The sequence below is a fragment of the Rosa rugosa genome, chromosome 2 (assembly GCF_958449725.1).
Source record: "Rosa rugosa chromosome 2, drRosRugo1.1, whole genome shotgun sequence".
NCBI lineage: Eukaryota > Viridiplantae > Streptophyta > Magnoliopsida > Rosales > Rosaceae > Rosa > Rosa rugosa.
Window position 1 is genome coordinate 57,017,907 of NC_084821.1, and position 14,914 is coordinate 57,032,820.

At 38.5% G+C, this 14,914-nt stretch overlaps 1 protein-coding gene across 1 annotated transcript; it reads right to left on the bottom strand.

Moving 5' to 3' along the window:
• Positions 1-1,890: 1,890 nt before the first annotated feature.
• Positions 1,891-4,971, bottom strand: LOC133731116 (MDIS1-interacting receptor like kinase 2-like). The gene is made up of 2 exons (XM_062158570.1): positions 2,328-4,971; positions 1,891-2,237 (listed from the first exon to the last, which is right to left on the bottom strand). Exons 1-2 carry the CDS (start codon positions 4,969-4,971, stop codon positions 1,891-1,893), a joined length of 2,991 nt encoding a protein of 996 aa, XP_062014554.1.
• Positions 4,972-14,914: the final 9,943 nt, after the last annotated feature.

Here is a 14,914-nt window from a genome sequence, read left to right on the forward strand (position 1 = left end):
GTTCTAGGCTTTGATAATGAAGCAAAGCCCAACCAAAACTTTATACAAGAAACAGATTTTTTTTTTTTTTTGAAAATAAATATATTTTCTGTTTTGGGTTCTTAATTGAGCACAATGGCTCTGATACCAATTGTAAGAAGCAATTAACATGAACATGTATATATTGCACTCAATTTAAGAACACACCAATACAAGTAATGACTAAAAAGTAAAGCACGTAACACTAACCTGAAAAAGACATGTTTGATCTTCTCCTCTGAACAATCTAATGAAGGCAATCTCACTAATGGGGCAGAGAACTTGAATGCTTGTATATGATTGTTAGAGCAGAGATCAAGGTCTATAAATAGGCATTGAGGATTGGTGCCTCCCATAAAGGTTTCCTAATCCTTTTACATTTAGGCCAACCTTATTCTTGTTCCATATGCAATTAGGTATACCTCATTAGCAAAGTAACCTCTTAAATCAGTACTGATATCAATAGGAAATCTAACATGAACCGATTAACACTAGGAATGTCTATTTGCTTGTTCTATAAGTATGCAGCTTATTTATTGTAATACTTGACGAATATTGATAGTCCACATTAAGTCTTACATTTGGTTTTTGGTCCCCCTCCTTTGTATTATTTTTTCCTTTAGGGCACGTTTACTTACTTGGAATGGAATGGAATGTAATGGAATGATTACGGAGTAAAAATACCCCTGTGTTTACTAACACATAAAGGAATCGAAATGATTCCAGGTAAAAGAATTCCTGTGTTTACTAACACATGAAGGAATGAAAATTGGTGTAGGTCCCACCTATTTATCAGTAATCGATTCCTGAATACTCAGGAATTCGATTACGAATGGGGGAGATGGGTTTAGGAATCATTCCTCCGGAATCAATACCGATTCCTTTATTCTCTCATTCCACTTGTCTCCGATTCATGATTATTTTCCATTCCAAGTAAGTAAATGTGCCATTAATCTCATGGAGTGATAGAGATGATTCCTCATCTTCTATCTCTCTCATTACCATAATAATAATAATAATAATAATAAGTAAATAAAAAAAAAATCCTATCAGAAGAAACAATAGTTTATTTATAGATGATTACAAAAGAGATTCATCGAACTGTAGAGCTCATTAAGTAAGGTTTGCCTTTATTTTCGAACATATTTTATCATCATTGTGATATCCGAGTTTCGATTTCTCTACGATATAACTAAAAATCATATTAAAAAATTAAAAAAAAAAAAGGAAAATTCAATGCAACAAAAGTTTGTGAGAGGGTCACACGAGTAAATACAATCTGATTTGAAGTTTTTGCCAAAGTTCTTGAAATTCTAATAAGCAGTTAGTAGCTCTTTCCGTTTCGTTCTTTTGGGGTCGATACCAACTGAAATCGTAATACATCAATCTCATTCTCAGTGATAAGGTTTCTGAATTCTGAAAAGAAATTTCTATAGCAGAAAGCAGAGGTCGGTTAAGTTCAAGCCCCTCCATTAGATTCGAGGTAACTCATGTTTTCTGGGATCATATTATACGTTTCTTACTAATTGCTTCTCATTCTGTACCTGATCGATGATTTTGTTTTTTTTTTCTTTTTCTTTTTGATTGTACTGCTGCAATTGACTTCGCAAATGCAAAAACAAAATATTGTATGAGAGAGCAGGAATCAAAGATTTTATTTCTCACCAAAAACAGTATACATGTGAAACCTAATTACAACTTTTTTATTTGGGTAAACGAGGAGAGGACAAAATCAACGTCCTCCCATCGGAGATTTATTAATGAAGAAAAAAAATACAAGTGGGATGGAGGACTAAGCCAAGGCCAATCCCAGAATTTCTCGACTTCATGCGTGAACAACACCATCTTATTCTATGTCACAATAGTCTGATACTACTTAATGAGTTGTTCAAGAGTAATCTCTGGTAGTCTAGAGGAATTTGCACGTTGGGATGACAACACTTGAGAAACCATGTACATTGTTGGCCTGGATTGCGGATGGGAATGTTTGCATGCAATTGCTAGCCTAGTAATTGTTATCAGTTCATTCTCAATTTTCGGTGTAGGAGGGGGAAGGCGTTGGTCGAAAACATCCTTCAGCAATATGTCTCCGATGGCGGATGGGGTCGAAAAGGCGGACACGAAATCAGCCAGCTGCTTTCCCATTATCACTTCCAGTGCCAGCACCCCAAAGCTATAAACATCACACTTCTCGGTAACCTTCATTGTATAAGCAAGCTCTGCCAAAAGCATTGAGGAATAGAAAAATCATTAACATGTAGACCAAGTATAAAAGTTGTAGAACATTTCTTTCAACTACTTTGTATTACCTGGTGCTATATATCCATATGTGCCTGCGCGAGCAGTCCAATTTGATGAGTTTGGATTTAAAAGCTTAGAGGTACCAAAGTCTGAAACAACGGGCTCATAATCGTAATCGAGCAGTATGTTGTTGCTTGATATGTCTCGATGCACAATAGGGGGAGAGCAATCATGGTGCATATAAGAGAGGGCATGAGCTACACCTTTTACAATCCTCACCCTTGTGCTCCAGTCCAGTTTGTTAGCTTCGTATTCTTTGCTCAGGATTGAAGCCAAACTACCTTTTTCTAAGTAGTCATAGACAAAAAACGAGTGATGGGCATGTGAACAGAAACCACGAAGTTTCACAATGTTCCGGTGCCGTATCTCTAGGAGTGCCCTTATTTCGTTTAGGAATTCCTTCCGAGACGTCTCCTCACCATCAAGTACTGGGTGGAGTTTCTTGACTGCAACTATGCTGCTTGATGGCAGCTTTGCCTTGTATACAATTCCGGATCCTCCCTTTCCAATGCAATACAGAGCATCAAAATCATTGGTTGCCTTGATGATTTCTTCATACATTCTTCTTCCATCGAATTCAGATATGGAAAAAACTTCTTTGTGTTGCACATTGCTCTGCTCTGTGTCCTGCTTTGCTTTTCTTCTTTTTCCAACCAAGGCAATTGCAAGGACGGCAAGTACAAGTAGAAGTGTTCCCAAAATAGGGAAAATAATTAAAAACAAGTGTCTTCGATCTGTTTTTGAGGATTGCTTATTGCAGGGTTGAAGTCCTGCAACATTGCCACACAATCCTTCATTGCCTTCCAAAGCGCCATCATGAAATGCTTTGTTGTTGGGGACGGGACCCTGCAACTGGTTGTAGGATATGTCAATTTGAACCAAGCTATGCATTTGTTCGAAATTTTTGGGTATTGAACCTGAAAGATTATTGTGGGAAATATTCAGAATTTCCAAGCTTTGCATTTGGCTAATTTCTGATGGTATCTGATCCTCGAGGGAATTGTAACTCAAGTCTAGCTGGGACAGGTGGACTAATTTTCCCAATTGAAATGGAATTTCTTGGCTGAATTTGTTGTTGCTCAAATTCAAGTAATGCATTTTAGAGAAGTTACCTAAAATGCTTGGAATTGACTCATTCAATTTGTTGGTTGACAGGTCAAGATATTCAAGATCCTTCAATGAATATAATTCTGAAGGTATGTGACCCGAAAGTTGATTACCATTCAAATTCAGACTCAGCAAAGAAGTCAAACTCCCAATCTCATTTGGAATCACCCCAACTAAACCATTTGAAGAAAGATCGAGTGCTTGAATTTGGGTTGCATTGCCGATCTCAGGTGGGATGCTGCCAGTCAGGTTGTTTCCTGCAATTCGTAGGGTTGCTAACTGAGGACAAAGTCCCCACATGGGTAAGATTTCACCGTAGAAGTTGTTGCGGCTAAGGTCTACAATGTAAAGATTTGGATAGGCACCAAATTCTTCAGATATATTTCCTGTCAAATGGTTATCTTGAAGGCAGACTCTTACTAAACTCTTGCATATTTTCATGCTTTTGGGTATTGGACCCGTCAATTGGTTGGAATTTGCTGTAAAGTTTTGTAGTGATCCACCACGGCAAATATTTTGGGGTAAATGACCAGAAAGTTGGTTAGTATCCAACTCGAGTACAGTCAACTTCTTGAGATTCCCTATCTCTTGGGGGATGGAGCCAGAAAGTTGATTATCACGGAGGTATAAGAAAACTAAGTTAATCAAGCCACCAATTGAAGGGGGAATGGAACCATTGAGTTGATTCATAGCCAACTCTAAATCCACCATTGATTTCAAGTTCCCAATCTGTTCCGGAATGGTTCCAGATAGGTTATTTTGGTAGAGGAAGAGAAAGGTAAGGTTTGTCAGATCACCTAAAGATGGTGGGATTGAACCAGAAAGTTGATTTCTATGGAGATTCAAAGTAGTCAGGTTGCTCAAACTACCTAGAGAAGCAGGTATAGAACCAAAAAGTTGATTTTCATGGAGAAACAACGAAATCAGGTTGTTCAAATTACCCAGAGAAGCCGGAATCACACCTTCTAGACTGTTTTGGCTCAGAGCAAGCTCAGAAAGAAACTTAAGTTGACCAATCTCGTGAGGAATCGAGCCATTTAACTTGTTATCATGTAGGTGAAGGACCTCAAGTTTTGTTAGAAGACCAATTTCTGGTGGGACTTGCCCAGACAAATGATTAGAGGACAGATCAAGGTAGATGAGTTTGGAGAGGGAACTAATCTGAGGTGGGATGGCATCATGAAGTTCATTGAAGCTTAGTTCAAGATATTCAAGATTAGGGAAGGACAAGAATGATAATTCACGAAGCGTACCTTGAATACCAGAATTGCTGAGGTTTATCCCGTTGACACTTCCAATAATGTTGCATGAAATGCCTGTCCAACCATTGCATGGACTTGCATTTGCTCTTGGATTGGTGGAATTACTGGGAGAGTAAGTCCATGAGGTCAGATTATTCTGGGGTTGGCTTTGAAAACTGGCTTTCCATTTTAGAAGGGCCTTTGCTTCACTAGAACTAGAACTAGAACTAAAAGAAGCAAAAGCATTGTTTGGTGATGAAACGAGGTGAACATACAAAAGAAAGTAAGCTAGAAATGATCTCATGGTTCTCATGGTTTTGTATATGTTTGCTGTATGATATGTTAGAGCACATCAAGCGTAGCTTTATTTATAGTTCAGACTTGAAAAGTGGATGTTTTCATTTTCTTTCCTTCTTAGTCATGATGGTTGCGATTAGTTTTTGTTATTCATTTTCTTTGTCTCGAAATTTTATTTGCGGAGACTTGGAAAGTCATTCGTTTACTCGAGTCCAAGTCTTTAAAGTAAAAATTGGACTTTTACGTTTTCACTTTGAATCCTAAATAAAATTGATCAATGGTGTATTGAGTCCTGGTGTAGATGTTAATCAACTTTTTTACAGTGAACAGATTGAAAAATTGATAACACGATGGCGAAAGGAATATCATAAGAATTTCGGCTTCAATTTTTAGTCATTGTTGTGGAAAGATGAAGAACCGATGGTGAAAAGAGTGAAATCATGTTCCACACACTCAAGAAAGAAGACGTGCAGATGTAGGAGGTTGGTATTTTTGCATTTGCCAAATGTATACTATAATAATATATTAAGTCCAGGAGGTCAGATTATTAATTTAACATTCTGGGTTTGGTCTAGAAAGCTGGCTCCCATATTTGAAGGGCCTCTGCTTCACTAGAACTAGAACTAGCAGAAGCAACGTTATTTGGTGATGAAACCAGCTGAGCATACAAGATAACACAAGCCAAAAACCAAGCTTCACCATAAAAACTTGATGTGCTAGAATTGATAGAATGGCCAAAATTCGTTTCGGTCCTGGCCTAGAAGTTACAATTACATAATCAACTGTTGCATGACAGCATGAGTGAACAGATGGAAGATGTACGAATGGAGACCTGCTTTCACTTGGTTTCTTGTTAATTTGGTTTTTGAGTGGCCTTAAAATGAGCGTGTATGTAGTAGGGCTAGGGTTATTATCTTCTTCCATTTTCCTTGGTTCTTTTGGGAAGAAATTCAATTAATTGGGGTTAGCTAGGCAGTGAAGGAAGGTTGGGAATAAGGTTACAATTAGGCTAAGATAAGAGTTTGATTCTCCTTCAATATAACTAGAAAAAAAAAAGAGGAAAGATATATGAAATGTTGTTCCGTGATTGGTGCGATTTAAAATTCTAGAAAATTAGGTACTTCCATCAAATTGTGTGCAATGTGCCCATAACTAGTCTAACAGCTTCAGACTCCAGAATTTCATGACTACGAAACACTATAGCCAGCCCGTCATGGTTTATATTACCAATTTACCATAGATGAGAAGGCTAGATGTTTATCGCATCAAACAGTTAGACTGGTGAGCATGCGCATGATGTGGGGTCCACAAGCAAATTGACCTAGAGTTGGTAGTGGGCTTGGTCCGATTCGACTCGATGTCATCCAATATTGCTAGGTCGCATGCTGTCATACAATTAAATAATATTGTTTAATGGATTAAATTCAATTTAGTCTCTTGAACTTTAAGGCTAAAATCAATTTGGTCCCTCTTTTTGAGAATTAATCACGTTGGTCCCTGCATTTTTAGTTTCCATCATTCAGGTCCAAAATTTGAATTTGGCTCGAAACACGACGTCATGTGTTGAGTTGGAGCCGACATAGGGGCTCATTTTTAGACTTTAAACCCCAAAAAGGGCAAATAGACATTTCTAATTTTTCTCTTTTAAATTTTTTTTTTCTCTCCATATTTTCTATTCCTTCTTCTCTATATTGACGACCACGACAACGACGCCAAAACCCCTTCTACCACCTCAGGTTACCTCCCTAAACCCCCATACCGCTCCCATTTCACTTTGCCAATCCTGCTCCCTCCACACCTTCTGCAGCCCTAATGGCCTTTCAACCGCCCAATCCTCCTGCCACACTCAATGGGTCTGCCAATCCCTAGAGAAATCACGAAATTGCCACTCCACGCTCTCCAGCCAGCCCGCTGGATCCAGAGGCATTTCACATGCCGGCATATGCTGACGTAGTTCTTGGGGAGCGCAGGACATAGCAAACAGTTATTGACGGTAGGGAGGGTGGTTAGGAGTCTGTGCCGTTTACCCTGAATTATATCCCACACTTTGATTTTGCAGTCCTGGTGCGCGGTGAACACTTTGCCGTCGGGAAACGAAGCGGATTTGATGGAGCCCGAGGAGGGATCGTGAGGGTTGAATGAGTCGAGGTGGGAGAAATCGGCCCGATCGTAGACGTTGATTTCGTGGCCGGAGGAGACGTAGTGGTGGTCGTGGTGGACGGCGAGGCAGGTGATCGGGAGAGAGGAGGAGGGGGTGGGGGTGGGAGTGAGAGTGGTGAAGCAGAGGTGGGAGACAGAGAGGATTGGGGCGTCGAGTTAGGAGATGAGTTTCTGAAGGGAGGGGACAGATGGCAGCGTCTGGAGGGAGAGGTTGGAGTGGAGGCTGGTGCTGCAGATGTCTCTAGTATTGGGGTTGAGAGAGGAAGAGCGGAGTAGAGGAGGACAAGAGAGTCGCAGAGAATGAGAGAGAGAGAGAGAGAGAGAGAGAGAGAGAGTTAAAAAAGGGAGAAAATTAGATAAATTAAAAAAATAAAAATGTCTATTTTGCCCTTCTTAGGATGCTTAAAGTTTGAAAAGTGGGCTCCTATGTCAGATCTAACTCGGCAAGTGACGTCATTTTTGAACCCATATTCAAATTTTGGACTTGGATGATGTCATCAGATAGTATGTCCCTCAACGTGAGAGGGACCAAAATGATTTTAGGCCTAAAGTTCAAGGGACTAAATTGAATTTTTTCTCTTATTTAATTGTATGTCAAATTGACGTACAATATGACAGGATGTTGGTGTGTATATATACCAACACTTTTTTGTCATTTGTTTGTTGTAGAAGAGAAGACCGGGCTGGATCTACTAATGAATTTCGGTAGTGACAATTAATCTAGCCGTCAGATTAGAAATTAAGTAATTATATATTTACATTTTTTTTTTCTGTACCAATTAATTTGGTCCCTCCAATATGACTTAATCAATGAAGAGTGAATCTCGGCCCTCCATTGCATAGCTGCCATCTTGAACCCACAACATGTCCCACCGAGACAATATGGCTCTCGTCCTCCATTCCTTAGTTAAAAACTCAAAATGACTCGAGCTCGAGACTCAATTTGAGTCTACAATTCTTTGGGTTGGGGTAGCTGAGAAATAATTAATTAGGGTACTTTTGACTAAAGGATTGTCATTAGCTTATTTGTTATCATTTTCTTTGTCTCAAAACTTTATTTGGGGAGACTTAGAAAGTTATTACTTGTGTCAATTCTTTAAAGTTAAAATTGGAACTTTTACTCAGAAATTAGGGTACTTTTGACTAAAGGATTGTCATTAGCTTATTTGTTATCATTTTCTTTGTCTCAAAACTTTATTTGGGGAGACTTAGAAAGTTATTACTTGTGTCAATTCTTTAAAGTTAAAATTGGAACTTTTACTTTCTTTGATTGTTCAATGGGGTATTGAGTCCCGGCGTAGATGTTAATCAACTATTTCACGATGAATAGATGGAAAAATTGATAACACGATGGCAAAACGAATATCATAAGAAAGTGGCTTCAATTTTTAGTCCTTTTTGTAGAAAGATGAAGTAACTATAGTGAAAAGAGTGAAACCGTGTTCCACACATTCGAAAAAGAAGACACGTAGGTGTTGGGAGGTTGGTATTGCATTTGTCAAATGTATACTATAAGAGAAAGTCTACCCGTTGGGGGTAAATGTCAAGGTCATTGGGTCACTAGGTCGACCGGTCAAGAAACTGTTCACTGCCACTGGACATGAGTTTCCACCCGTTCTGTTTCTTGATCGGTCAGTAACTGTTCATTGATTTTTTTTTTTAAAATTTGTTTATTGTAAAATTGAAATATATTTGATGTAAATAGATGGTAATAATGGACATTTATGGATAATTGATGCTCGAGATTATTTTTCATAATTTTTCATAAGATGAAATCCTTGATTTAAGAGTGTGATAATAAAGTACACGACATGATGAGTTCGTGAAAATTTTTGGGGAATTTTTTGGATACCCGAGCTAATTTTTACGAATTTCGGAAGTTCAGAAAATATTGAAACATGGGGAAATTACTGGTCCCCCCTTTAACTTTTTAGGATTCGACAGTTCAGTCCCTGCTATTCCAATTTTAACAGATAACTCCCCACACATTCAAATTTCACACAATTTGGTCCAAAATGACCATTTTACCCCTCACTTCTTCTTTTTTATATATCTAATATACACACACACACACACATATATACATATACATACATACATATATATATATACACACACACACACATATACATTATATATATACACACACATATGTATAAAATTATACATATATTTATATATCTACATATACATATACATATACATACATATATATATATATATATATATATATATATATATATATATATATATAGATATATACACACACATTAGATATATAAAAGTTGTGAATTTTTTTTATAATATGAAACATAAACATAGTATATAGACTTACCAAATACATAAACACATTAGATATACATACATACATATATATATATATATATGTATATATATCTACATATACATATATACAGATCTTATCCAGAGCGGAGCTCCGCTTTGAAATTAAACGAGTGAAGTTCGAGTTTTGAGTCACTTTTCAGTCTCACATCCACATCTCGACCGTTCAGTTTTTAGGTACTAGTGTATAGATCATCTCTGAAAATTTTCAGCCAAAATGATGATCGTTAAGGCATTGATAATTGCCTTAAAGCTAGTATGGTTCAGGTTGACTGATTCAGTCCGTCCATTGGTTTAAGCGAGTTAGATACCTTAACGATCATGAATTTGGCTGAAAATTTACAAAGATGATCTATACACTAGTACCTAAAAACTGAACAGTAGAGATGTGGATATGCGACCGAAAAGTGACCCAAAACTCGAACTTCACACGTTAATTTCAAAGCGGAGCTCCGCTCTGGATAAAATCTGTACATATATATATATATATATAAAAAGAGAGAGAAGAATAAAAAATATATATACAGACACACACACACACACATATATACATATGTATAAAAGAGAGAGAGAGAAGAATAAAAAAAAAACAAAAAAAAATAAGTGAGGGGTAAAATGGTAATTTTGGATCAAATTGTGTGAAATTTGAATGTTTGGGGAGTTATCTGTTAAAATTGAAATAACAGGGACTGAACTGTCGACGCACCAAAAGTTAAAGGGGGGACCAGTAATTTTCCCTTGAAACATTATGGAAAAAGAAAAGAAAATCAATGGTGCGATCTGGGCTGTGCAAACTTGCACTGGTTCATGTGGCCGTCGATTAATTTTGAATTTTAGGCTATATATAGCCTTGGAAGTATCGGACGAATCAGATCGTCCCAGAAGGTTTGATCTCTCTTAAACCGAAAGAGAGACCCGACTACCCGATTGAGGATCCGACCGTATTATTGCCGTCCGGCCACCGTACGACAGCGCACCGGCATCAACTTGTTCGTCTGGAAGTCGCTGACATGCCACCGGTCACGGCTTGACCAATCGTTCACCGTGGAGGAAGAATCGAACGCTGGAAACTCTAACGTTCTTGGGCGGGTTTTAGCGAATTTAGGCGACTCCGGCCACCGATTGGGCTGCATGTGGTATGAAAACTCATCCTCTCGTCATGCTCTACCCGTTTGTGTAATTAGTTTTCGAATTGGATTAAATTCTTATGATTGGAGTTTCTGGGTTTGTTTCGGGTTCGACGTTGCGTCTCTCTCTCCACAGCAGTCACTGACGTCGCCCAAGATCGGTTCTGGGCCGAGCTGGCAGCCGGCAACGCTGGTCAAGGAATTAGTCACCGGCTTGACATTTTTCTTGGCCTTGGTCAGGAAAAGCCAAGCTTTGGCTGGTCAAGCTTGGGCCGGTGGAACCTTCTTTTTGCTTCTTCATGGTCACCACGTCGTTAATCCTAGCTGGAGGCCGATCACCACACTACCGCTGGACTTGCTCTAACAATAATTAAGCTCAGGACGATTGATTATTATCTTGGGTTTGGTCTAGAAAGCTGGCTTTCCATTTGAAAAGAGCCTCTGCTTCACTAGAACTAGAATTAGCAGAAGCAAAGCATTAATGTTTGGTGATGAAACCAGCTGAGCATACAAGACAACACTAGCCAAAAACCAAGCTTCACAATAAAAAGCTTATGCTAGAATTGGTAGAATGGCCAAGATTCGTTTCGGTGCTAGCCTAGAAGTTGCACAATCAACTGTTGCATGAGTGAACAGTTGGAAGATGTACGAATACGGACCTGCTTTCACTTTGTTTCTTGTTAATTAGGTGTTTTTGAGTGGCCTTAAAATGAGCATGTATGTAGTAGAGTTATTATCCTCTTCCATTTTCTTTGGTTCTTTTGGGAAGAAATTGCAATTAATTGGGGTTAGCTTAGGCGGTGGAGGATGGTTGGGAATTAGGTTACAGTTAGGCTAAGATAAGAGTTCGATTCTCCTTCAATATAACAAGGAAAAAAAAGAAGAAGGAAAGTTATATGAAATGTTATCCCATGATCAGTGTGATTCAAAATACTAGAAAATTTGATATTTCCATTGAAATTTGTGCATTTTCTTATAAATAATTTATAGTTATTCATCTAAAATTTTACGATACTCCAAAGTATTGAAAATTTATAGCAGGTAACTATTAGATTGCAAATTGTTTGTAATGTACCTCTAACTAATCTAACAACTTCGATCTCAGAAATTTCATGACTGCAAAGCACTATAGCCAACCCATCATGGTTTATATTACCAATTTACGATAGATTTGCCTCAAATAGTTGGATTGGATATGGGGTCCACTAGAAAATTGACCTAGAGTCGGTGGTGGGCTTGGTCGGATTAGGCCTGATGTCATCCATTATTGCTAGGTCGCATGCTGCCATGGGTATTTTCATGTCCTTTTTTATTTATGGTTTTTATTTAGACACTTTCGTGTCATTGCTAAGGGTCATGGTCGTAGCCGTGCAAAACACCCCCGGCCCGTGCAATTGCTCTAGTAGACTTGCGCAAGTTCAAGAGTGTGGGGGAAAAGGCAACTTCCATGGTGAATCACGTACAGCCTCTTTGCAAATAATTTCCACGCCAATGAGATATATATGACATTTTGAATGGGATATCTGCCGTGTTCCGCACGTCATATACATACTATTCTAGTTTTCTATATATAATCAACTAGTGTGTGTGGCTGGGGAAGTGAAAACTTATTGTCGTACCTTTATATGATATATAGAATATGGTTCACAGCAAACCCTGTGCTGTTCTTTACTCCAGCCTCTTCCTATTGCTACTCTTCTCTTCCGAAATAGCATTTGCCAGACTCTCAGCATCTTCAAAATCCAGTACCCAGCTAATTACTCTATCATTTAATGAATTATACATTGTTTAATTGACGTACAATCATATCTGACAGGATTGGTGTACATATACTAACATTTTTTTGTCACTGGCTTGTTGTATAGAAGAGAAGACCGGGCTGGATCTGCTGATGAATTTTGGTAGCGACAAAGTGACCAGACCGTTCGCAGGGAAGTTCAGACTGTTTGGGAGTTCCAAGGTGTACGAACCGGAAGCACGCGTACTTACGGGAAGTTCCGATTTCCATCCACTCGTACTCGCAAGTGTAGGGGGTGGATTTGGTCATACGCCGGGGATAAATCATGGTCGGGGGTAGAGTGCCGCCCACTTCACCATCTGAAACCTCAATACAGCTGACAATTGAGACGTTCTCCATTGCCTTTTCTTATATATATATAAGTTTCCATATACAATAAATGAGTTGAGATCTACTGATCTGCAAACTCCCTAAGTCGAAACCCAGACCTTCGCTTTTTGTAATAATGTTGGCTTATTGAGCCTTTCCATAGGGCATCTTTATTGTTAATTTACATGTCTCCACTCTAGACTACTGTTAATTTTTTTTCTTTTTTTTGGAATTGTTTTCAAGGACACTGCTAGCGGACTCGAAACCTCCTGAGGTTTCTCGTCTTACCTCATGCCGGACCGTTCATTTTGATTGGACCGCCAGAATGACTTCCTCTGGTTCCCTCTCGCTCTTTTTTTTTTTTTTAATGGACCTACCGAAGAATTTATTCAACAAAACTAAGTAGTGATACAAAGAGGGGAATCAATCAAACCTCTTCAAAAAAAAAGAAAATTCTAACGAACGGCCAGGTTGGGAAGATCCAAATGATATCTATTACAGGAATAAAAAATAAAAGGGGGTGCCAAGCCCCACCAAACTAAATCATTAAAAGAACAACTAAAATTAGCAAGAACACTTGCAACTTGATTACCTTCCTTGAAACCATAACCAGCTTCATTAGATATACTTTTCCACATCTATATTTATTTAATCCAACCATATGGCGGGAATGCAAATGACCCTCAGTAATGCGAGGAACACGCCTTGGCCTACATGAAGCTGCTAAACGTTGGGCCACTCTAAGATCTTGAGTTGTGTTATTCATGGACCCAGATGCCAAACAGCTAGAGGCATTTACACACCCAGAGACCAACCTTTGAATCCGTAGACATTAGGCTCATTACCATCATATCTAGCTTTATTGCAAGAGTGCCAAACGAACCATAGAGTAGAACAAAAGCATGCAACCCAAAGCTAGCTCACATAATTGAGAGCCACGCCCAGCCAACCCCATATTCAATAACTCCAAAATAGAATTAGGAACAACATCAAGCTCAAAGCTTTCAATCTTGCAATTCCATATATATAGTAGCAGCAAATGAGCATTGAAGAAAAATATGATTTAAAGACTCACCATTCTCGCGGAAGAGCACACAAAATGTAGCATAGATACATCACGTTTCTGCAAGAAATCCTCTAATGAAACACGACCATGAAGTAATTTTCAAACAAGTAATGACATGCGAGGAGCTTTATATTTCGGCCAAATAATTTTACCCCAACCAAGGTGGAAGAGAAGGATGCAAGAATTTATAAGCTTCACGGCAGGGCCCGCCCTAAGGGTTGCTGCTTGAGGCAGCCGCCTCAAGCCACTGGATTCCGGGGGCCTCCGAAGATTAGACTCTGCACACAAATTATATTGATATACATCTCTTTTGATTTTACAAAACACCAAGTATCGTGCTACTCCAGAGGTACTGTAGTTATCTCGTACCTGCCTTACCAAGATTTATTTAACTTGTTTTTCCTTTTTATTTCAACGAAATAAGTGAATACAATGTGGCTCACCTTTTCCTTTTTCTTTTTCCATATAGACAACCGACCCAATAATTAAACGTGACGTTTATTCAATTCATATACTTTGTTTTGTTATTAATTCTATATTTACTTTTATTCATATGATTTTGTATAGTTATTGGCAAAAAAAAAAAATTATATATAAGGGAGAGGCCTTTGAAATTTCAGGACCGGCCCTGCTTCACGGGCAAAAAGCTATCCAGATGAAGAAGCTGACCAGATTAGCTTGTCTGATACCAAGTTACCAACAGATTTAACGTAACGGCAATGGAACTTGTGAAGCAATCTCACAAATAGCAAGAAAATGGAATTGAAAGAGAGGAGGAAAATTCCAAAACCCATTACTAATTAAATCACCCAGTCTCAATTAAATGATATTCTCTATTCCCATGCATGCCAAAAAAAATCACTGAAAGGCTTCCCTAAAAAGATGTCGCGCCAGAATGACACTTGAGAACCCAAGCCACTAATCCAACGACTAGTTTCAATAACCTGAGGCCAAACCCTCTTAATACATGCCCAAATAGCTGAAGTTGCCTAGGACCCTTTTTTTTTTTTGGATGATGAATGGCAAAGGCCAAAGAGACCAAAGGCAAAGCCCAGGCTCAAAACAGTACAAGAAATGATACAGTTAAGGAAATAAAAAGTATTCATCCTAAAGTGTTTAAGACCTCTTGAGCTTGCTATTTCAGAAG